The sequence below is a fragment of the Rhodnius prolixus genome, unplaced genomic scaffold (genome assembly GCF_049639745.1).
Source record: "Rhodnius prolixus isolate KJV_2025 unplaced genomic scaffold, Rpr scaffold_5, whole genome shotgun sequence".
Lineage (NCBI taxonomy): Eukaryota > Metazoa > Arthropoda > Insecta > Hemiptera > Reduviidae > Rhodnius > Rhodnius prolixus.
This window is the reverse complement of record NW_027411624.1, coordinates 1,347,877-1,369,565: the sequence shown is the minus strand read 5'-3', so window position 1 is coordinate 1,369,565 and position 21,689 is coordinate 1,347,877. Positions and strand designations below refer to the sequence as shown.

The 21,689-nt window shown below is 35.5% G+C and overlaps 1 protein-coding gene across 7 annotated transcripts in view; it reads left to right on the top strand.

The window, feature by feature from the left end:
- Window positions 1-1,348: 1,348 nt before the first annotated feature.
- The window catches only part of LOC141458809 (uncharacterized), a 29,651-nt gene continuing 9,310 nt past the window's right edge, over window positions 1,349-21,689 (top strand). The window contains exons 1-20 of one of the 7 annotated variants that reach the window (XM_074137285.1): window positions 1,349-1,644; window positions 2,837-3,004; window positions 3,778-3,972; window positions 4,063-4,266; window positions 4,453-4,605; window positions 5,860-6,087; window positions 6,440-6,649; window positions 7,055-7,232; window positions 7,460-7,531; window positions 7,649-7,860; window positions 8,531-8,634; window positions 10,533-10,704; window positions 11,688-11,807; window positions 12,698-12,832; window positions 13,022-13,270; window positions 14,189-14,298; window positions 15,261-15,381; window positions 15,769-15,890; window positions 16,727-16,949; window positions 20,339-20,509. In XM_074137285.1, the coding sequence (XP_073993386.1) occupies window positions 1,543-1,644; window positions 2,837-3,004; window positions 3,778-3,972; window positions 4,063-4,266; window positions 4,453-4,605; window positions 5,860-6,087; window positions 6,440-6,649; window positions 7,055-7,232; window positions 7,460-7,531; window positions 7,649-7,860; window positions 8,531-8,634; window positions 10,533-10,704; window positions 11,688-11,807; window positions 12,698-12,832; window positions 13,022-13,270; window positions 14,189-14,298; window positions 15,261-15,381; window positions 15,769-15,890; window positions 16,727-16,949; window positions 20,339-20,509 (3,249 nt within the window). In that variant the 5' untranslated portion in view covers window positions 1,349-1,542. Of the gene's footprint in view, window positions 1,645-2,836; window positions 3,005-3,777; window positions 3,973-4,062; window positions 4,267-4,452; window positions 4,606-5,131; window positions 5,413-5,432; window positions 5,779-5,859; window positions 6,160-6,439; window positions 6,650-7,054; window positions 7,233-7,459; window positions 7,532-7,648; window positions 7,861-8,530; window positions 8,635-10,532; window positions 10,705-11,687; window positions 11,808-12,697; window positions 12,833-13,021; window positions 13,271-14,188; window positions 14,299-15,260; window positions 15,382-15,768; window positions 15,891-16,726; window positions 16,950-20,338; window positions 20,510-21,689 lie in introns of those variants that run through there. The other 6 variants (XM_074137290.1, XM_074137286.1, XM_074137287.1 and 3 more) reach the window with 6 other exon arrangements.

The following is a 21,689-nucleotide window of genomic DNA, read 5'->3' as shown; positions in this document are numbered from 1 at the left end:
GTTCGAATAATTAACTATGATTACTATGAAATATTTTCTAACTTTGAAGTATTCTCAAGTGGAATGTGACTCGCCACTTTTCTTTATTCTTTGGTGATATAAGACTGACTTTTTCAGACAATCAGGAACCACATTGGACTTAAGAATATCTTATGTTATTGCAGTATTGGTGGAATCTTTGTCCGATGTACAGAGACGAAGATAATATTATGTTTTCACGGTTGTGAGGATAAGTCGAGTTTTGATATGCCCAAAGCGTTGTCTTTGACTAAAAGAGGCAGATTTATGGAAAGACTGCAATCTGTTAAACGTTGAAAGAATTATGCAATAACCATATTTAATAGTTGAGGTGTATTAAATTAAAAGTTTAAGTTAAATGAGTCAGAACAATTGTGGATGAACTTGCTGGAAAATCAGAGATAGGTTTGCACGAAATAAAATATTTGGGATCAGATCTGTTTTTTTTTTTTTTTTGGCGCATCAACAGCTGAGGTCATTAGCGCCCGGAGCTTTTTCCAGTGCACTGCCGGCCTCCGGACAGTGTTCTCTCGTTACAGACAACACTGTCCATCACCGGACAGTGAGCTGTAAGAAGCTCCTAGGAAGAGAAAATCTAAGGGTCAGCTGCTGGATTCGAACCCGGGACCTCCGCGTGGGAGTCCAGTATGCTAACCTCATAGCTAATCCCTTCCCTATCAGATCTGTTAATAAAATTCCGAGTTTGAAGCTGCGAATTTGCTGTTTTTTTTTTTTTTAGTTTTCCGTCTTTCCCGAAAACGGCTTCTACGTTTTTCTATGCTCTCATTCCTAGCTGTCAACTTCACAGAGAATACCTGTTCTTAGGGACCCCAATTACAAATTGTAAATATTTTTTACAGAAAGCTTAAAAGATTATTCCGTTTTGCTATTATCTTCGGATACTGAGATTTTGGCTGAACTCGGAAGTACGACTTCATTGCACATATTCACACTGTTCACTAAAATAGCTCCAAAGATTTTTTTTAAGTTCGGCGAACTTCAAAAGCTTCGTCATTTTCATTGGTAACTTTTTCCCAAGTAAAATTAATCTTTAGAGGGTTTTGCAGGACGTCCAGCTGTAGGCAGCCTTTTATTGTATCACATCAGAACGGTGGATGGTTATTGCCAGCAATTTAGTGAAACTGCACCATGACAATTAACCTACACAATGCCCAGGATTCTAGGCAAATAGTTCAAATAAAAATTGAAAGTCCACAAGTGTGTAGCGTACGCAAAGTTGCGAACCAATTGGAGGTACCATTTTTGGAAATTCTTAGAAAATATTTTAATGCTATGGAAACTGTCAGTATAAAATTATAAGCTTTAATATGATTTAGTTTTAGTTGATTAGATACCGAATTATAGTGCATTTAATTTTCTTTTATTTAGTTAAATATCCGAGGCAATAGATTGAATTGTGGTTTGACCTGAAAAAATGGTTAGATTCTAGAAATAGATGAGCTGAATTTCCTTAAACTGAAGAGTAGAACATATCGGGAATAGTGAGTAGAAATCGTACTAAGAATGCCGATCCATGGCGGAAACATACGATGCAATTATACTGGAAGTTTCGATGTAAATAAACAGAGAATTGGAAGTGGTACAGAGCGGTATTATGTTAACAATGTAAGTTTACAATCGTAAATTTGGTATAGAAAAAACAATAATTTTCATCTTTCAGATAGTACTATTGTGATAATTTGACAACCAAAAAGAAAAAAATTCTTGCAAACCGGGCGTGGATAGTGCAAGCTTATAATCTACATTCCAAAATGGAATAAATCACACTCTCCACATAAGCAGTTGCCTTATTTATGTGTCTAACCCTAATGAGCACATTCTTTTCAAGTTCCGCTTAAACTTCCAACAATATCATCATTTGGTTAACTATAATTTTTCAAAGTAATAAATATGTTTCTTAGAGTAACTCTCAATTTTCGTTATTGTGTTAGCACGTTACTGTATTATTACCAAATTCAATCCAATTTATTATTAGATTAAATTGGATTTATAAATTAAAATATTAATATTTTCAGTAACTTTATTTTGTAGGCCACTATTGTTTAATTTAAGGTGTATCTCATCTGAGTTCATGCGGGGTCGTTTAGAATAGTTATTATAATTTCAGTCTAGTGAATGAGAGATCCCCCAGTCAATCCAGCGTTGGAGCCACTTTCTGTTTGTTGGAAAAGTGTTAATAGTGAAGCAAGAGCTTCTTCTGTCTCCCCTCCTTGACATCTAATTTAGTAGCTGAACGTTAAACTCTGTCTTAAAATGTTGGCGATTATTTTACTTTATATCTGAGATTATTGGCGCCCGGAGCCTTTTTCATTGCACTTCCGGCATTCGGAAAGTGTTCTGTTACAGACAACTCTGTCCATCACCGGACAGTTAGTTAACGCAGCTCCTTAGGTAAGGAAAGTCCAAGACGCTGTCAGTTGGTTTCAAACCTGGGATCTCCGCGTGGAAATCCATTGGGTTAACTCTCGACCAAATCCCTTCCCTTTATTATTCCATTCTATTTTACTATACTTTTTTTTCTCATAGTAGATAAACTTTCCCTAACCCAAAGTAGTTACCCAAAAACAATTATCTCAACCCCACATCTAATAAAACAGTTCGGATTTAAGTTAATTTTTGTTTTACCTTGCTATAATAGAACTGTAAGAGAACAAACTTTGTCCTCGACAACTCTGTCTATATTTTAAATGTGTCGCTTAATAATTTTAAAAGAAAGACATATTTATTCTGTGAAATTTGCATTAAATTTTAATATTAGAAAAACATTGTTCTGACATTATTAAATGGTGTGTTACAGGAACCCGAAACATACGAAGGTAGATTTTTCCGCGATACATACCATGGACAAGGCTCCTACTATAACAAGCCTGTGTTTGGACCATCTTGGAGCTATGAAGGAAGCTTCTATGCGAACGCAAAAGATGGCATAGGATTACTTTCATACGGAAATAACACTTACTTTATTGTTAGTATTAAGTCATCAAAAAAATCAATTAGTTAAACCATTTATTCCTAGATTAGATTATTGGGTTTGTTTGTCAAGGTATTGTAGCTAAAGGAAACTTACTTTCCAGATCCTTATAAGTCTCGTAAGGAAAACCCCTCTTTGTGAAAAGTATCAGTATTTCCGCTCCACCCTTTTAATGCATCTCTTGGTTTCAATAGGAGGAAGTCTAAGATCGTAAAGTTGCGGTCCTACGCCATCAGAAAGGATATGAAGACCGCTTTATACTTTCGCTATCACCAGGCTTTACAGAGGATCAATCCCCGTAGAAATACATAAGACCAGATTAAGTTGGCAACGGCACTCAGCCAGATCTAACCCACCGCCAAGAGGTGAAGAGAGACCTCGAAGAGTTAAACTATTTGTCTTAACCAGCAGATGCTGTCTCAAGATTGTATGCCAGCCTGAGGAACTAGCAACTACGTCTCCAGTGCACGCTACGAGCGCCACAGTTAGAATCCCTCGGAACAGCCGCCGTTCAGAGCAAAAACTGTAGCCCAGAATGCCAGATTAGAGGCCTAATACTAAAAATCTAGTTCCTGTTACTTCTTTGTTCATCACCGAATAAAGGAAATGGAGTGTGTAACTACTTCCCGTACACATTTATAAGCATTACAATTTTCCCAACAGATTGATAATGATGAATACTTTTGATTAAGGTCGCCTTAAAGGAAGCACTATTTATGTGGTGAAATAGCTGATAACTATTATGTTCAAAGTCCTTGCATTTCCAGGGTTTGTTTAAAGATGACGAAGCGTTTGGTCCCGGTATCTGGACGGAAAGCAATGGTGGCCAGAATATTGGGTTCTGGAAAGGCACCAGTCTGGTGAGACTGGCATATCCCGTGGGCGAAGTCAAACAGCTTGCCACTAATTCCTACAACAAGATTAGAGTGCTTCGCTACAGACGTGTAGTCAGTGCCAAAGAGGTAGTACATCAAGACTTTTTATTTAATTATAATTTCTTCTATCACTTTTTCATGAATTTTATTTTTATTTTCCCAAATAATCCTTTACAGGAGATTCGAGACTACGGAGTGGAAACATTGGAGAAGGTTAACGCCAGTCCTAATTTGATGTTATTGTCTGATAGATTGCATGGCATCTATTGTAAAATTCCACAATCTCATCTGTTTATGAAGAAACAATTCGATGATGTCTATATGGATGATCTGATTCCTTCGGAAGTGTTGTTGGCTCTGATCAGATCGGCGTCGATTACTGTAAGTTTTTTGCAGTCACTTAATGTTGCTTGTAAACTTAGTATTTTATGGGAGTGGCGCTACTCTGTTAGAACTTTTCCGCCTGCTAGTCTACAATTAATGAAAAGCGACAGCAGCAGTCTTTTGAAAATGCACTGACGCTAATTGTACAAAAACAAAAATTAATTGCCATTATCATTTTTGCAGACTATTGATCAATTACGATTGCAATTGGAAAATCTAGAAGGTACAGAATCTGAATCGTCCAGTAATGACTATTCAGCTACGCGCCTTAGGAGAAAGACGTCTAGCAAATCGACTGGTTCAGGAAACGAAGAATCTTTTTTTACAGAATCTCAGGCATGTTTTAAAAATTAATTTGCTTTTTTTAAAGTATAACTGTGAAGGTTTCATTTCGACAATTTAATATTACACGATAGTGAAGTAATGATTGTCTTTGTTGATTCCTCAATTTCTAAGGAAGAATTCTTCAAGAGGGGTTTAGATTCGTCCAGTTCTTACTGCGTTCGTTTTGGTCTTTTCACAAACCGGGTGTTCCCATAAATAAACAAGAAGCATATGGATTCATTCCTTTTCATGAGTAGCAGCATTTGCAAAATTGAAGTACCATTTTACTGAATCGCTTTTATTTTATTTTATTTTTTTTTTTTTTTTTAAGATTTTATAGAAAACGGCTCCCACGGTTTTCTTTAACTCAGTGTACGCAGGGCATAGAATTGATAAACATTTTAAAGTGATGCTACTTTAGACTTCCGTCTAAAGTAGCATTTTTTTAATATTGTCCAGCCTTGTCTCTACCACCTTTACAGTAATAATAAGAATCAAATGTGATCTAAAAGTCTAAATTTGGAAAAAAAATCAACTGTCAGGATGGCCCCTAAATTAATAGATTTTTTTCTGCAGATTCTCTCAAAAAGGACTCCTACAGTTTTCATTAAACTACTAATTTTATTTATAACATTTTTGCCCGATTGGGAGAAAGGTTGGATAAACTGTGAAGTGCCACTGTAATGTGCGATTCGTCTCTTGTGTACGTTGATGAAGTGTGATGCTTAAGTCGAAACTGTAGAAAATTCCTCCGCCGAAAGTACGTTTTTGCTCAATGGACGTTCTCCAAATTGCCTCCTAGGTTTTTGTTTAATCTTTGTGAGTAAATAACGTGTACATTGCTTTGATTTTATGTTATATGTAGGAATGCAATAAACATGCGTTACTGCGACGGATAAAATTACAGATATTATTCAGCACTGCGGACCTAACCACTTTGTACAAAGATTTATAAGTTTCTATTTTATCATTTTTTTTTAGAACAAAAAAATAGCTTTTGGGTAGTTCTCGGGGAAGGCTTAACATTTGGGGGTTAGGCTTCCCAATAAGGTTATATTTCAATATCATGTTTGGTTTAAATTACAACTTGTATAATGTTGGAAAGAATCAACTTATTGACATTTAAATGTTCGGGGTTTGAAGAATGTTTGAATTTGAAATCTGTGAGTTAGTAACTTGGGTATGGTAGAGAGAAAGTTCCGATGAGTGTTTACATCAGATTATTATAAGATTATTTTATAATTAATATTCCATATTTCTTGGCAGAGTGAGTTAAAACCAATTCTAACGTCCAAAATACAAGATAAGAAACAGGAAACTGAGAATAGTATCGCAAGAAGTCAAATGTCCAAGATGTCTGCAATATTTTCGAAACAGAAATCTGGAGGTGCGGATTTTACAGACAGCTTTGAAACACTATACCTAATGGCTTGGAATAATTCACAAATAATGATCGACATGTTGACACATGCTTTCAAAAACAGAAATGCTAAAGTAAGGAGATTTTTATTATTAGCTTTCCAGTCGTCATCAATAGTTTAAAGAGAGTTGTCAGCTGTGAATTAAGTAAATGCGTTCTCATTTTGTTTTGTAATTTATTTAAAATATTCATTTGATTTTGTGTCTCTTATATGGGAATTTATTTTTTAATATATGTACATATACCTAACTTAATTATTTTTTATTTATTTTTTTTACTTTCTTTTACCCTACTGAGAGAAATGAAGAAATTAAAAAGTCCGAATTTTCCATTTTAAGTTCTCACCGGAAATGTTCGTTCAAAACAAAAATTCCCAGAAAGTTCATGTTTAACATATCGGTTAAGGTGCTACCTTATTTTAAACAGTGTCCAACACCATTGAATATCGGCCTAATTTTGTGTGGAAGACGTGATCAGTTCGACGCCAAAAAAGGTTATCTGGAGGTTATGAGCAAGAAGTTTTTGAAAGCCTGTTCAGCTGGCCATATCGATCTGATTAAAGAATTGGCGTACACCTGGCGAGTAGATGTGAACTTGACTGACAGCAATGGCAACAGTTGCCTACTGCGGGCTGTGGTAAGTAAAGCTTTCCTGTAAACAACCATTAGTGTAAAATGTACTGTTTTATGTCCTATACATTATTCAGGAGTATTGGACATGTTTCTAAAGTCGCAAGTTCAATGAAAACTCCACAGCCGAAGTACCTCACAGAACTCACTTTTTGAGATTTTCTACTAGATGGCCCCTACCATGTTTTTTTAATAAAATTTGTAACTTCATTTTGTGCCAATGTTGGTCTACATTTGTTTGAGATATTTTCCCAGGCGATTCCAAGCATAAGAGAGGGAGTTGATATTCTTCTCGCTGAATTAAAGTTTCAGTATAATTTATGACTCAGCTTATTTTATATAATTAAGGGGGAATTTTAAGTTTCCGGTTGAATTCTGAGATTTTATATGTTTTCTGTCGTAAAAACTAAAGGAAACTGACAATCATCCGTTAATAAAACTCTTAATACTTTATGGAGCCGATCCGGACATATTGAACGATGAGGGCTTCTCCACGATAACGCACAGCCTGACAAGATACCTGGCCATCAAGAGAAAGATCAAGAACTGGGGTGATGCTTTCCTGCCGCCAATAGAATTTGGACCGAATCGTAAGTAAAGCTTTATTTATGACTGTTTTTTTTTTCCTCCATGTCTAACTATTATCAGCTGTTTCCGAACTGTTGAACCCTCAGTCCGAAAATATAGGTTTTCGACAGTTTTTTTCTAGTGTTTGAAAGGCGTGTCTTGACTGTTGGACTGACAAGTCCGGCTTTCTTTTATTAGGCGGATTGTAACAGTTACTATCTTCCTGAAATAAATGAAATCAATTTTGCAGCATCAGTAAAGCAGTGGATGTTTGAGAATAAAAGCGCAAAGAGGCCAAGTATGATGTCAACTGTAACCAGCAGTAAGTTGTCAATTATTTCATTGTTTTGGATCGCCAAAAATATTTGTTCTTAATCACAATTATATATATATATATATATATATAATTAAACTCATTTTATTCTTGTTTTGAATTTAGAAAAAATTCAACCCAGCACTAAAGAGAACTACATATTTGATTTTACACCAGAAGAACCGGAAGACCCTTGGCTTGGAATTTTCCGAATTTTGGGCGAAAAAGCAAAGCTAAGCAAATCTTCTAAACAAAAGAAGGAAATTAAGAAGAAAAAGAAGAAAAAGACCATCGATAAAGATACGGTTTCAAACAAAGCAAATCTCGATGATAACTTTGTAATGCCAGAACATTTATTTGTAAAAACAATATAATAGTAATAGTTAATTGCCTGGTCCTGTCATAGACGCTCCTCACCAAAATCCCTTCAATTCTTCAAAGGTTGCATTGTAGATATTATCTGTGCTTTTATTAAAAAATATATCCTGGTACGCTATTTATTTAGTTTAAATCTTGCGAAGGATTTTTAAAAATGATATTGGATATAGAGATGGTTACTGTTTATCTGCATGCAGCAGTGGAGAGATTTGTTGTTTAGTAAATGTAAAGAAAGGTGCTGATATCGTATGCTAAAATTAGAGAGTATAATAATAGGGAAACTAATAATCTTGAGGAACTGTCATGACCTAGCCTCGAGAACCGCTCTTAAACTGCAGCAAACTGCTTGCACTTTATTCGCGAAGTTCTTGGAATTCAGAAGAAGAGAAGGCAGAACATCGCTGATCTAACAACTTGAACGTCTCTCTCTAAATGCATAGCTTTGTTTGAAGAAGACCAGTTGAGCAATTGGCCCGCAAAACGTTTCCCTGATAATCAGTGGTCGGGTCAGTGATTGAAAAGAAATGCCTGGTCCCTTTACCTGATTATTATGCAATTTGTCTGAGGAACTAAAACTGATCATCTACAACAATGGCTCCTTTATATGTTACTTAATTTTATTGATTCTAGGAAAAAAAATCAATTGATTCAAGAGTGGAAGAAATACCTGAGAATTTGAGGCTTTCAACGAAATGGCCACCGGACTATGGCGATGATGAAGTGGAGAAAAATAAGTAAATTTTAAATCTTCTTCTAATTTTAGTTGTGGTTAAGAAATCATTGTGATTGATTCAGTAACATATCTATTACTAATGTACGAGGGTCGTTTGAAAAGTCCGTGCAAAAATAAAAACTACTTAATTTTTTGGGGGTAAACCTTTTTTATTTTTCAACATAGTCTCCTTTTAGGCTTATACACTTCGTCCAACGCTGCTCTAGTTTGTTGATCCCTTCCGAATAATAGGATTTGTCCAAGTCTGAAAAATAGCCATTCGTTTCTGCAATCACCTCCTCGTTTGAATAAAATCTTTTTCCCGCCAGCCATTTCTTCATATTGGGGAACAAATAGTAGTCCGAGGGAGCCAAGTCTGGAGAATAGGGGGGGGATGTGAAACGAGTTGGAACCCTATTTCCATTAATTTAACCACAACTGCTGAGGTGTGAGCTGGTGCGTTGTCGTGATGGAAAAGGACTTTTTTGTGGGCCAATCGTGGGCGTTTTTCTTGCAGCTCGGTTTTCAAACGGTCCAATAACGATGAATAATATGCACCTGTAATAGTTTTACCCTTTTCCAGATAGTCGATGAGGATTATTCCTTGCGAATCCCAAAAGACAGTCGCCATAATCTTTCCGGCCGAAGGAACGGTCTTCGCCTTTTTTGGCGCAGATTCCCCCTTGGTAACCCATTGTTTAGATTGTTCTTTGGTCTCAGGAGTGTAGTGATGTATCCATATTTCATCCACAGTGACGAAACGACGCTTAAAGTCCTGCGGATTCTTCTGGAACAGCTGCAAACCGTCCTTGCAACACTTCACACGATTTCGTTTTTGGTCAAACGTGAGCAATCGCGGCACCCATCTTGTGGATAGCTTTGTCATGTCCAAATGTTGATGCAAAATATTATGTACACGTTCATTCGAGATGCCCACAGCACTAGCAATCTCACGCACCTTCACTCTTCTGTCATCCATCACCATATCATGGATTTTATCAATGATTTCTGGAGTAGTAACCTCAACAGGGCGTCCAGAACGTTCAGCGTCACTTGTGCCCATATGGCCACTCCGAAAATTTTGAAACCACTTATAAACTGTTCTAATCGAAGGTGCAGAGTCACCATAATGTTTATCAAGCTTCTCTTTAGTCTCCTGAGGCGTTTTGCCTTTCATAAAGTAGTGTTTAATCAACACACGAAATTCTTTTTCGTCCATTTTTTGAAAATCACTCGACTTCCTCGATTCAAACGAATGCCAAACACCAAGAAATAGACCGATCTGGCTGAAACTTGGTGTGTGTTCTTCCAAGAGATGCTACTAACTAAACATAACCTCGATACGCGCCAGTGGTGCTATCTCTCTGACTTTGCACGGACTTTTCAAACGACCCTCGTACGTTCTGTACAACCAGAAGGAATAACATTGATGTGGTCACCCTCTCCTTGTGCTACAGCGCTAATGTTTGCAATATGCCAGACCTAAAACTCACCTTGACAAGGAACTTGTGCTGTTGGACAACCTGTAAAATAGACTGCCCTCCGGCGCCTTTTCTCTGTATATCCTATTTACAGCAACCCGTTTCTAGGCCTTGACCTTTTCGATTCGCTTCCGCAAGTCCCCTCTGCTTACTGCGACAGCCTTCCAGATTTTAAAATTTAAAAGTTTCCTAGACACCTCACACACACCGTACAACTTTTCTCTCTCACTACCCTCTTTCCTCGCTTATCATCCTGAACACCTCAAACATTTCCAACTTTCGTCCTGGCCAATGTGTCGAGATAATAACTTTAATACGTTTGGCTCTTGGAACAAATCCATAACCTCTCCATTAGTTCTCCGAAAATTTGTGAGAGTAGAAAAGACGCAGTTACATTGTGTAATGTTCTTCATTATAATTAAATGTTTCTTCAAATCAGGTTGGAAATAATAAAAAAAACTATCGCTTTACTGACAAGAGTTGGAGGTAATTTGAATATATCTGAGGTGCCAGCGCCCGTCATTTTGCTGGCCATCTTGACTGGCATGTTAGAGATTGTAGAAACCCTGCTGAAACAAGGAGTCGATCCCAATGCACGTCTGCTCAAGGAGGTAAATTCTCGTGCAGTATATTAACTTCACTTCATTCGGGTTTCAAGTCTCACATCATTTTCTCTTCCTATATGATAAAGTTTTCTCAAAATGTGACTTCCATGTCGTTCGTACATGTGCACTGCAATGAATATCGCTTTTGAAAGGAGCGTGACACCACAGCTACCTCAGAACCCTAATGTTTTACCATTCCTTGGCAAAAAGTTACAAGCCAAAGTGACGAGCCTTTACGTTATTCCAAATGAAATTCTTGAGTGGATGACATCTGTATCATTTGGATACTTTATTTAAACTCGTTGTTTTTGTTCTCTTCTAAAGAGCCATTTAAACAAGTTATACACTTCTAACAACAGTATATTAATGACATGAGTTTGCAATGATTAACCTCAATTCCGTTGTTTATATTGTTGCATTGCTGTATTAGAAGAAGTTGTGTGAGCTTTCCATAAAAACAATGTATGCGAAACCCGATTCGCCCCCCCTCCGATTCGTATTCAGCGGAAGATGTCGCTGTTGTCATATGTTCTCTTGAAGATTCTGGCATAAGAAAGTCGTCGGCAAAGAAACACCAGCAAGTGACTTTGCTTCTGCTTCTGAAAGCAGCAAAACTTCTTTGCTTTTTGGTAGAGAAGTTGTTACCAGTTTTCCTTTACTGATGTTCCTTTAAATAATTTCACTTCTTCACTCTCTCTCTCACTTGAATCAAAGTTTGAAATTTTTGAAAGGCTCAGTCACCAGCTGTTTAGATGAACTTTAATTAGAACATTAAGCCAGTGATCTTCAAGGGTTTTGCTTCTCTTTTTTTGTTAACGAACTAAACTTTACGTTCATACCTACTGGTTATTTATGTTTTCTAAACTTGACCATTTCATTGGCTTGGACCTCTATCATTGATTTCTTTACGAGATAAGAATTATTCTGTCTTCAGCTAGGGAACTGTCCTCGAGTTTTTATAATTAATTTTTTCATAAAATTTATTTCAGCAAAAAAATGGGAATCTGACACCATTGCACGTAATGGTGCTGACTCCCCCGTTGGCCGCCTATCCAGAAATCCTGAGTGTGTTGCTCAAGTATGGTGCAGATACCAATCTTCTAACTTCAGTAAGTTTGATTGTGTAGTACGTTGATTTAGATCAGTATATTAAGAATTGCTGTTAAGCACCTAATACAGCCTCCAGATTATTAAAGTTAGGGCAGCTAAGCTTCACAAGCTTGAACTGAAGATAAATTTTATTAAAATATTCACGATGTTCCTCTAGCTTTTACGAGCTTTCAGCGGTACTGAGGTTAGATCTAGTCGGACTAGGATAAAGAAGGTGTTAGCCAAGGAAATTATTGCGCGGAAACCTTTTATCTAGTAGGAATACCTCTCTTTTTTACTAAGTCCAAGCTTCTCACCAGTGCTTGGACCTTGTATGAAATCTTATTCCAGAAAAAGTAGAAATGAGTTCGTTCCCTCTCCTTCTGTCCCGAAGAATTATCATGTACTCCGACAGTCAAGGTTTTTGATTCTGTTGAGGCAAGTCAACTTTGGACTAGAATATGGTTGCATCTAACCCCTAAATGAGGTACAACATGCTCACCATAGATGGATGCACCAGGGCATGCAGGTTAAGTGGGCAACTTTCAAACCTTCTTTATCTTTTTTTATTTTTAAAATAACAACCACATTGGGCTCAGAACTGCAGCAATCAATCACTTGTAAAACAATAGCGAAATTGCCGCCAATTATTGAAATAAATACATTTCAGCAGTGCACCTGCAGACAGAACTTTTTTTTATAAGTATACAATTGATAAAAAGACAGTGAATATAAGTTATCTTTAGCAAAGTAATCGAAGAATTTAGTAAATTTAGCATAAATAAATATTTCATTGAAACACGCAAATCTCAAGAACAGGCATATTTACGGTTATGCCTCGTTTTACTGATTTAAATACTGTTACTAATGGTACTACCAGGAAAACATTTATTTCTATATTTTTCTTCAGGAAGACTTTGGCATGGAGGCCCAAGAGTTCTTGTTAAGAGATCTAGACCGGACAATGTTCGATGTGGTGCTGGGCTTAACTCCCATCCAGCTGCTGTGCCTGCGCGTGGACGGATGGAGAGCGGAAGAGAAATCTGTAATTTATCAAATATTCACATCATTTCTGTTAAAGTCTCTCATCTATTTAGACACTTGAGCTTAAATTTTAATAACAGCTGCAAAACATCCAGCCCAGGTCTTTTGAGGATCTGAAAAAGATAGATAGAGATAATAGAATCCGCTCTTGATAAAGCGCCATTAAAGAATTTTCTCAACTATGTTACAGATCTTGCAGGAGATGTTGAGAATTCTAATACCAGCTTCAATAGATTCATTTCGGCCAGCCTATAGATACCTAGGCCACACTCCACTTTCTCTAGCCATTGCTAAAGGAAACACTCACTTCGTCCAGGTGCTGCTGGAAGCCGATAATATTGTAGATCCTAACGAGGATCTTGGCAAACACTTGACCAGCCCGCTGGGAGTGTATATGCGCTATCTTGGAATTAATCCGCTCTTAAACTCGTACCGCATAGTAAGTAAATCGAAATACTCTTACCAAATTCTAGACTAACATTCAAATATTTAGGAATATTTGTCAACTTAATTGACTCCAACTCATTTTAGCTTTAATCGCTTCATAATTTGTTTGAAATTTTGATCTCTGCATGAGATGTGAGAATGTTAGGTTCGGTTCAAAGTCTGAAATAATTAGTGTTAAATAATTATCTAATCAGAGTGTAGAGGTAGGGGTGTAAAATGTACAAACCACTGTTTGGATATTTCTATTAAAACTCTCTTCGAAACTTTGGCATGATCGCTGAAAAAAAAAAGATAATTAAATAATATGTAATTATATTTTTCTGCAACCATGTAGGAATGTTCTCATTACTCAATTAAAATCAGCTGTGTGATGCCCAACTTTACCTCTCTAGTGGGGGAAAATTCCCATTAGTGTCACTTTCCTCACTAGTGAGTGAAAAAACTTAATTGTGCTTCCTTGATATAAGAAGTTTTGTTATTAAATATTTTCTATAAAACTTCAATAAGCTTATTTAACGTAACTAAATAATTAAAAAACGAATATTAACAAAATAAAATAAAAATTGAAAGGAATATAGAAATAAAAATAATATTTTAATAAATAATTAGATATTTTTAATTATAACAGTTAAAAAGGTTATAGTGTTACCTTATAGAAATTTAAAATGGATTCTAGTGATTCCTGTTTAGTTTTTTTTTTAGTTAATAACCCTAATGGTTGCAGAAAAAATATAATATTTAACTCGAGTGTAAAGTATTTTCCTCACACTCGGCAGTTTGCACTTGCACTCGCCTCACTTCGCTCGCTCGTGCGTGCAAACCCTGCCTCGTGTGAGGAAAAGTACTACTTTCCACTCTTGTTAAATAAATAACTACTATTCGATTACGAATATTTTTATTTTTTGTTTAGTTGGCAAATCTTCTGAACGTGGGTGCGAATCCTTTGAGGAAACTCTATTTGCCCGATGGAAAAGTTGGCAATTTGTTTGACTCCCTGAAAATCTATAACACACACATGGTGTAGGTTTAAAAAGTGTAATTTTTCTCTACTATTTTATGTTTTATAAAAGTAAGGCTCACGTGTTTTCACCAGACAATGCTTGCTCATCACATGATAATGTTTGCCTGTAGTATTGTTTTGATGGATAGGGTTACTGCATAAATTTATGCCTTAGATGAACTAGTTGTGTAAATAAATTCCATGAGGACGGGTGATATTTGGTATTCTGGTATTCCGAGGAAAAAATTTAGTAGAAACTAAATTCAAAATCTGAAAAACATCTTTAAAAATGATCCTGGGTAGTAAGGAAATGAAAGTGAAGCTCTTCATACAATTTATAGTGTAGAAGTATTAGCCCATTTCGTTTCGACAATTCTTGATTAACATTTAACTAACCTCTTTCGGGCTTTCCTCGGTGCAGGAACCTCGTTCCATCCATTCCAAACACAAACTATGGTAGCCTCTGATGATCCCTCATTAAACACGTACAGGGGAAGATAATTGGTGGTGAAGTTTGAGATGTACTTAACACTTCAAAATTTAAGACAAACTATTTTAGGCACAAACACACAATTTAGTGTGTATTTGGTACTCTAGCTAAATGTTATTTTACAAGAGTTCATCTATATTGTCAATATACTCCGGCAACAATTCGGAGTCTAAAGTCACTCGACTTTAACTAATATTCTCAAAATTCTATAGTAAGTTACAAAGTTTTGTAAACTCCGAAAATTTAAATACTACTTAATTATTTCCAACATTATACAGTTTGTAACTATACATAAATCTGAAATGCGATCTTACAGGAACTCTACTCCAAACCTTAACTCCCTGAGAACTGCTCTAAAACCAATTTTTATAGAAAAGTGCTTTTAAAAAAATTGATAAAGCAATATATATGTAATGTGTATAGGAATTTTATATGAGCCCATATCGGCTATCACATGTTAATTTTCTTCTTTTTTTTGCGTGTATTCTTTAGTGAACAGTTCTTCCAAGAAATGATTAATGTAGGGGTGTCGCTTTCCACGGATTTTACCCATAAGGATAAGAAGAAGAAGAAGAAGAAAGATGAACAGAATTCCAAGCCTATTTTGTCAAGGGTATACTGAATTTCTTTAATATCTTTTTTATTTCCTTGTCTTCAAAGAGAATAATTGCTAATTTTTGTTTACTTTCGTTGCGTAAACAAAATTAGCATTCGAGCTACAGCCATCACGGGCCTTAGCCTCCTCCTACAAGATCTTCCGACGCTCTCGATCCTTTGCTTTGCTCTACCAGACTTCCTCACTGCAATCGCAACATCCAAGATCTGGACCGTCCCTTTTATTTCTGCTGGCAGATGATGTCTCTATGGTCTGTGTAATATACTAACCACCAAAATTGATTCTTTTATCTTTCATAATTCTACCCGACGCCACAATGATCATGAGGCATCACCTAGTAACTGACTACTAAGACTTTTACTTATGTCTAACGTTTTGTTACAGGAATATCAATTGAAAAATGCAGAATTCCAATATAAGTTGGCAATTCTTGAAAATACTAGCCGTGCAAAACTCGATCGACGAATAAGAGGCAGACTTTTAAAAGAACTTCTGCTAAAGATTCAGTAAGACTTTCTCTCAATACTATTCTCAAGGTTGTAGCTCACAATTTTTTTGAACGCCAAGAATTTGAATCTTAGTTTATTATTGTTTCCGTTTTGCAGTTCATAATCGTACATTAATGCTGAAATGTAACCGCACTTAGAAGCGTACTCCATTTTCTACCAGAAAACTACCTAAACACGAATTTATTTAGGAAAAATATAAAAGAAAATGTTAAACATCTATGCTAAGTTTACATAGGAGCCTTTTTAAATAAGTAAACAATCTATTGAGTATAGAGACACTTCCAGTTGAGGAATTTTCGGAAGAATTCTAATATGAAGTTTTGGAAAAGTGTTAAAAAAAAATTGACTATATGTATGTGGGAAAAGGGAAGTAGAAGAATAGGATAGGAGAAGAAGGGTAAGAAGGAAGGATGTTAGAGTGAGAATCCGTTTGAGTTGGGCAGTTGTTATCAAATTGTACCAGTTGAGGAAGCTCTTTTGCTTTAAGTAGTACACAGCTGTTTGAAGGAGATTGTTTATTAAGGTTGCTAGGTTACGGATATGTTTTTTGTTGGATGGGCTAATGGAGGAGTTAACGTTGAGATATTGTAAGAGAAGAGCAGAGTTCAATGTTTTTGTCTGTTTTCAAAATGGTGTTTAAATGGCGGATTTATTGCATTGAATTGAGCTATTAGGCTTGTAAAAGTTGGAAAAGCATTCGTGAAGTTTTTCCAAATGAAAAAGCCATCTGTTGTCGAACTACATGAATGTTTCAAGTTAAAAAACCTAAACATGTCTTTTTTGTGTGTAAGTGGAACAGTGCATCCTGAAAACTAATCTAATATGTATTTCAGAAACAATATGAAAAAAGTGGAATCTCATCCGGCGCTATTAATTATGAGAATGAGGCTGTGGTTTACACCGGAAGCGTTTGTCAATACGGTGAAAGAAGGAGTCGCAGTGGGTAATTTCTGTCTGAACAAAGAGGAAGTAGACGTAGCGCTGTCTATTTTGTTTCCTGTCGTCATTAAGAAGCACAAACATTCGAGGAAGGATCTTAGAACTTTGAAGAAATTGGTAATTTACTACGATTAGCTGACTTGAGTGAAATTTTGTCCACTTTCTCTTACTCCTAGAACGAGTACAGAACTTGACACAGTATCGAAATACCTAAAATGAATATTAATATGTAAAGTGTGAGTTGGAAATTAAAGAATTTTTGTTTAAGAGGAAGTCGTGTGAGTGGTCAAACCAGATTTTTTACTTTCTCTAATATCAAAAGTGACCCGGACTACTAAAAAGAGATTCTTACTGAAAATCATGTTGTTGATGGGTGAGAGGAGAAATGAATATCTAAAAACGAAAAAACACGGCAAGCTTAAATTTTGTTTACTTTGTATTATGTCATGGTCCAAACAAAGCAAAATTCGACAGCTGGTATTACTTCATTGATTATTCCCTACACTTTTCTGAGCTTTAATCGATAAATGACGCCTTCGATTGTCTCCATATAAACTTCGGTTATTGATTACCTGCAGAGTCTCTTTTATTGTGCGCTAATTCGTTCAGGGAAGCAGTTTGATTGGCTGATTCGCTTGGCACGAGTTGATTTTTCTTGAAACTTCTTCAAGTAATTGTATGTGTATAGATCTTAAACTTAAATAAATAAATAAGCCATTTATTGAGCTATACATACAAAATACAATATGTAAATGAATTCACAAATTAACCAACAATAAATTAGCTCAAATCAGCCGACAGGGCTGAGGCCTCTTAATAAAGAAGGTAAACGGGTACATCTCTTTCTAAACTGACTAATTATTTTTCCAAAAATAAAAACTTTCTAAACAAAAGTAATCCAAAGTACAAAATAACTGTAAAGAGAAATTTGTATCAATTTAACAATTTTCTATTATTATTATCATTGTTTTTCAATCAGTTGGCTAAGTAAAAAGATAATTATTTTATTATTAAATTTTATTTAATTGCTTTCCAATTTTTTATTTTATTTATTTATTTTTGTTTTGTTTCCAATACGATCATTGTTGTCCAGAGACAACCCAGGGAGTTGTCCTTACGATTTTCAGCTGCTAATTTTCCTAATCTTTTCTGCTTCTTGAATATTTTTTTTTTCAATGCTCACAAAATAACTATTTCCTCTTCTAAGCTGTCCTTTTCTGAATGTTAATTGCTACTTCTTGATTATTTTTGGAGTAGTATTTGTTTCGTCGGTATTTCCCAGGTTGCACTTTACAAGAAAATGGTCCAAACTACTGGCTCTGTTAAGCACCTTACCCTCTTTTCTATTCCTCTTTGGGGTGTCTAAACTGTTTCCATTCTTCCTATTTTCTTCTTCACTTCTCTGTCATTTCACCTTCCTGCTCTCCTGATTTTTTATTTCCTCCAGAGAAAATAATTTCCCATTCACCAAAAGCTTGTCATATTTCATTAATACTTTGTTACCGGCTGTTTTCAGAGACTGTGCAAAGGGATATAGCTTTTCTCTTATCATCCGTATTGGTTTTGGCAGATCTTCCTTTATTAATATGTGTTTCCATTCCCTTGTATTTTTTAGATTTCTTTTCCTTCTAAGTATTTCATTTCTAAGATTAATTGAATTAAATTTCACCAACACTGGACCTTTTGTTCGTCGGTAGAGAGGGTAAATATTATCTATGCTGTAATCATTACAATTTAAATTTAATGATTTGAGAATCCCCAGCACTTGTTCCAAAAGAATAGCATAATTTCCACCTTTTAAGCCGAACACCAGTATATTGTACTTCCTTCTAATTTTTTCCTCTCTTACATTCTTTTCCTCCAAATCTTTTTTAATAAAATCTACTTCACTTTTAATTGTGTTACTTCTTGTATGAAGCTCTCATTGATTTTATTAATTTTTGTTTCCAATACATCTAGTTTTTCTAGTTTCTCCAAAATTAGATTAAGTTTATCTTCCATTTTACTATTGTAAATATGCAAATCAAAAAGATTTATGAACTTGTCGAGTTACTTTTATGAACTTTTTAAGACTGATTTATTTATTTTGTTTTACTTTTTATTTTTTATCTAAATTTATTACGATTTTATTATTACTTGAAAAGGAAGGTGAAATCAGCAGATGACAAATCTGTTGCGCGAAGTAGTTATGTAGACTAGGAATGTCAGAGAGACAAGGACCGAGGTAGTTCCCCCTCTCACTTCGTTATTACTATCAGTTGATAAGGTCTTCTATTCAGAGATCATGCGTGTATTGGAGATTGTAAGTATGGAGGGGACTTACTTGGTTTATGCTCTCTTCTCTTCTCTCCTGAATTCTCTTGTTTACTAAGGATAAACTTTGCACTGAACAGTTGCCTTTTTTCTTTAAGTTTTAGATTGTTTCTACTAATTATAAATGTTAATTACTCAAAAACCATTCGATACATTTTTAAGAAAATTTTTGTACAAATCCACAGTAATTTAAACCAATACTGAGCCAATTTTCACTACAATCCGAAACTTTTAAACCCATTAAATAATTAAAAATATAGAGAGCACATTAAAAGCTCCTCACTCGTTCAAAGCTAGATGACAACTCGATCTTAAACTTGGAAGATGTATTAAAACTGTCCGGTAGGACAGTTGTATAAGGGTTGATCGTCATATTATAAAAGTTATAATTAAGGATTTGATGATAATAAATTTTTGATTGTCTGTATTAAGGTATATTGCTTATCCTATCTGATTTTTTTTTTTTTTTATATCTACTCTGCGATAATATACGTGTTCGATCCTCGAAAAGATGTGCGGTCCCCCTACCTAGAATTTGTCTGTTGGCGCATCATGGCCCAGTTGGTAGAACTGGAGAAGAGGAAGGAGAGGGGGCTCCAGCTTGTGGCTGGGAGCTCTAGTCAGTTGCCCTTGGGCTTCTCAGGAGAGTTCGGGGACGTATACGTAAATCAGTCTTGTCTGCAGTTCAGCCATCTTTTGTCTTGTGGCGCGTCAGCATGTGTCTAGTGAGATTTGGTGCCTCTAAAGTCTACTCTGGTCATGACCATGATATAATATTTAGACTCTAGGACCTTGTATAATTTGTATCTTAAGGTAAATATATAAAATTTTATTGTATTTGTCTCAATCATTTAAGGTATTCTGAGTGTCGGTGGCGTCCCCACCCTTCCCTTTCCTTTAGTAGCTTTACTTTATTTTATTTGACCTCTTCCAAACATTTTTCAATACGTATAATCTAAACTAGTCCCTCCAGCAAAAAGTAAAATGACACACTTATGAGAAACGTTAGACATACCTTATATCAGTATTATCATTTCGATTGAAAGAATTGATTTCAGCGGACGGAGTACTGATGAGGCTGTGACATCTCATTTCCTTCAACAGGTGTTATAGTGAAGTTGTAATATTAAAGTCAGCCACTTTTTAATGCATCTATATTAATAATAATAAAATAATTGGTAACCTGCACACAGGAAAAGCAACAACGTCAGATGAAACAGGACGTATTCAACCAGTTAGAGAACACTATCCAATATTGTAACGAACTAAGAGAAGACTACGTGGGCAAAGAGACCAAAGTGAGGCAAAAGTACAGTGTTGTTACCTCTAGAAATTTGGATCTTTATCCCGAACTGGATTCATCTGTAAGCAATTTTTTTTTTTTGTTCTCACACAATTCACTCTTTCGTCCATCATCAGAGGCTGACTTTTCAGTTTGGAGCAGGGAATTTTGCTTGCACTACATTTACTGACTAAGCAAACACTAACAAAAGTTAAATTCTATGTACCGCATTATTAATGATAATTCTCTAAGCCATATAGCGTGTTATTGACTAACACGATATTGAAAACAGGATTTTCGCCTTGATTTGTCGAATATGATTTGCACCTTTATTGGTAATGCAGGCATACTGGTACAGCCTGTATTATCAACACTAATAATATGCATCCGTAGCAAGAAACTGTTGCTTCCATATCTTTATTCACTGATTGGTGAGCGCCAAAATTGTACGCGAGAAAATAATAGTATTCTAAAGTTTTGTAGTGACAAACTAGTTTTCAATTTGTAGTTAACGGATACCAATTTTAAAAAGATGCACCTAGTGCTTTTGCATTTTTATTACCACTTCAGGAAATTGTTGGTTCCCCATTATTTTTTCAATTTCAGTTAACTTAGATTGTTTTTTTTTAATTTTCAACCCATATTGCACAACACTGTGAATAAAGCAAATAATAGACCTGAAGAAAAAATGTATTAACCAAAAAAATGAACTAGAAAACGAAAACAATGTACTTAGAAGTTGGGATGGAAAGCAGCTGATGCAACGCTACTGGAAAAGTCGAAAACCACTACTAATACTGCTTATCTTATCCCCTTGTTGTATTAATTGGGAAAAACTGCCAACGGCCGATAGATCCAGTTGCGTGCTTTGTATTATAATGTGTAGTACTAAATTCTCCCAATAGATTGCAGGAGCTCCTTAATCTGTAGAATTGGCTCGCCTAGTTTGGTAATGGAGACTTCGGACTGATGATAAAACCCATAAGTAAAAATCTAGAGAGTCAGTCTAAGCTGGATGCTTTGTGAAATACTCCCAAGTTCCTTTGCAACCATTGCAGTCTGTACTAGTGTACTGAGCAGTTCAATCCGATCCGATTCAACAATCTGTACATATTCCATAATTCGAAAAATCTTTGGGCAGGTTCAGAAGGCAGGAACTGCTATATCGGTAGGCTTACCATCCAATTTGACCTTAATTTTACTATAGATTAACCCAAAATTTTGTTAATTTTAAATTATAAGAAATGAGCTGATGAGGGTAT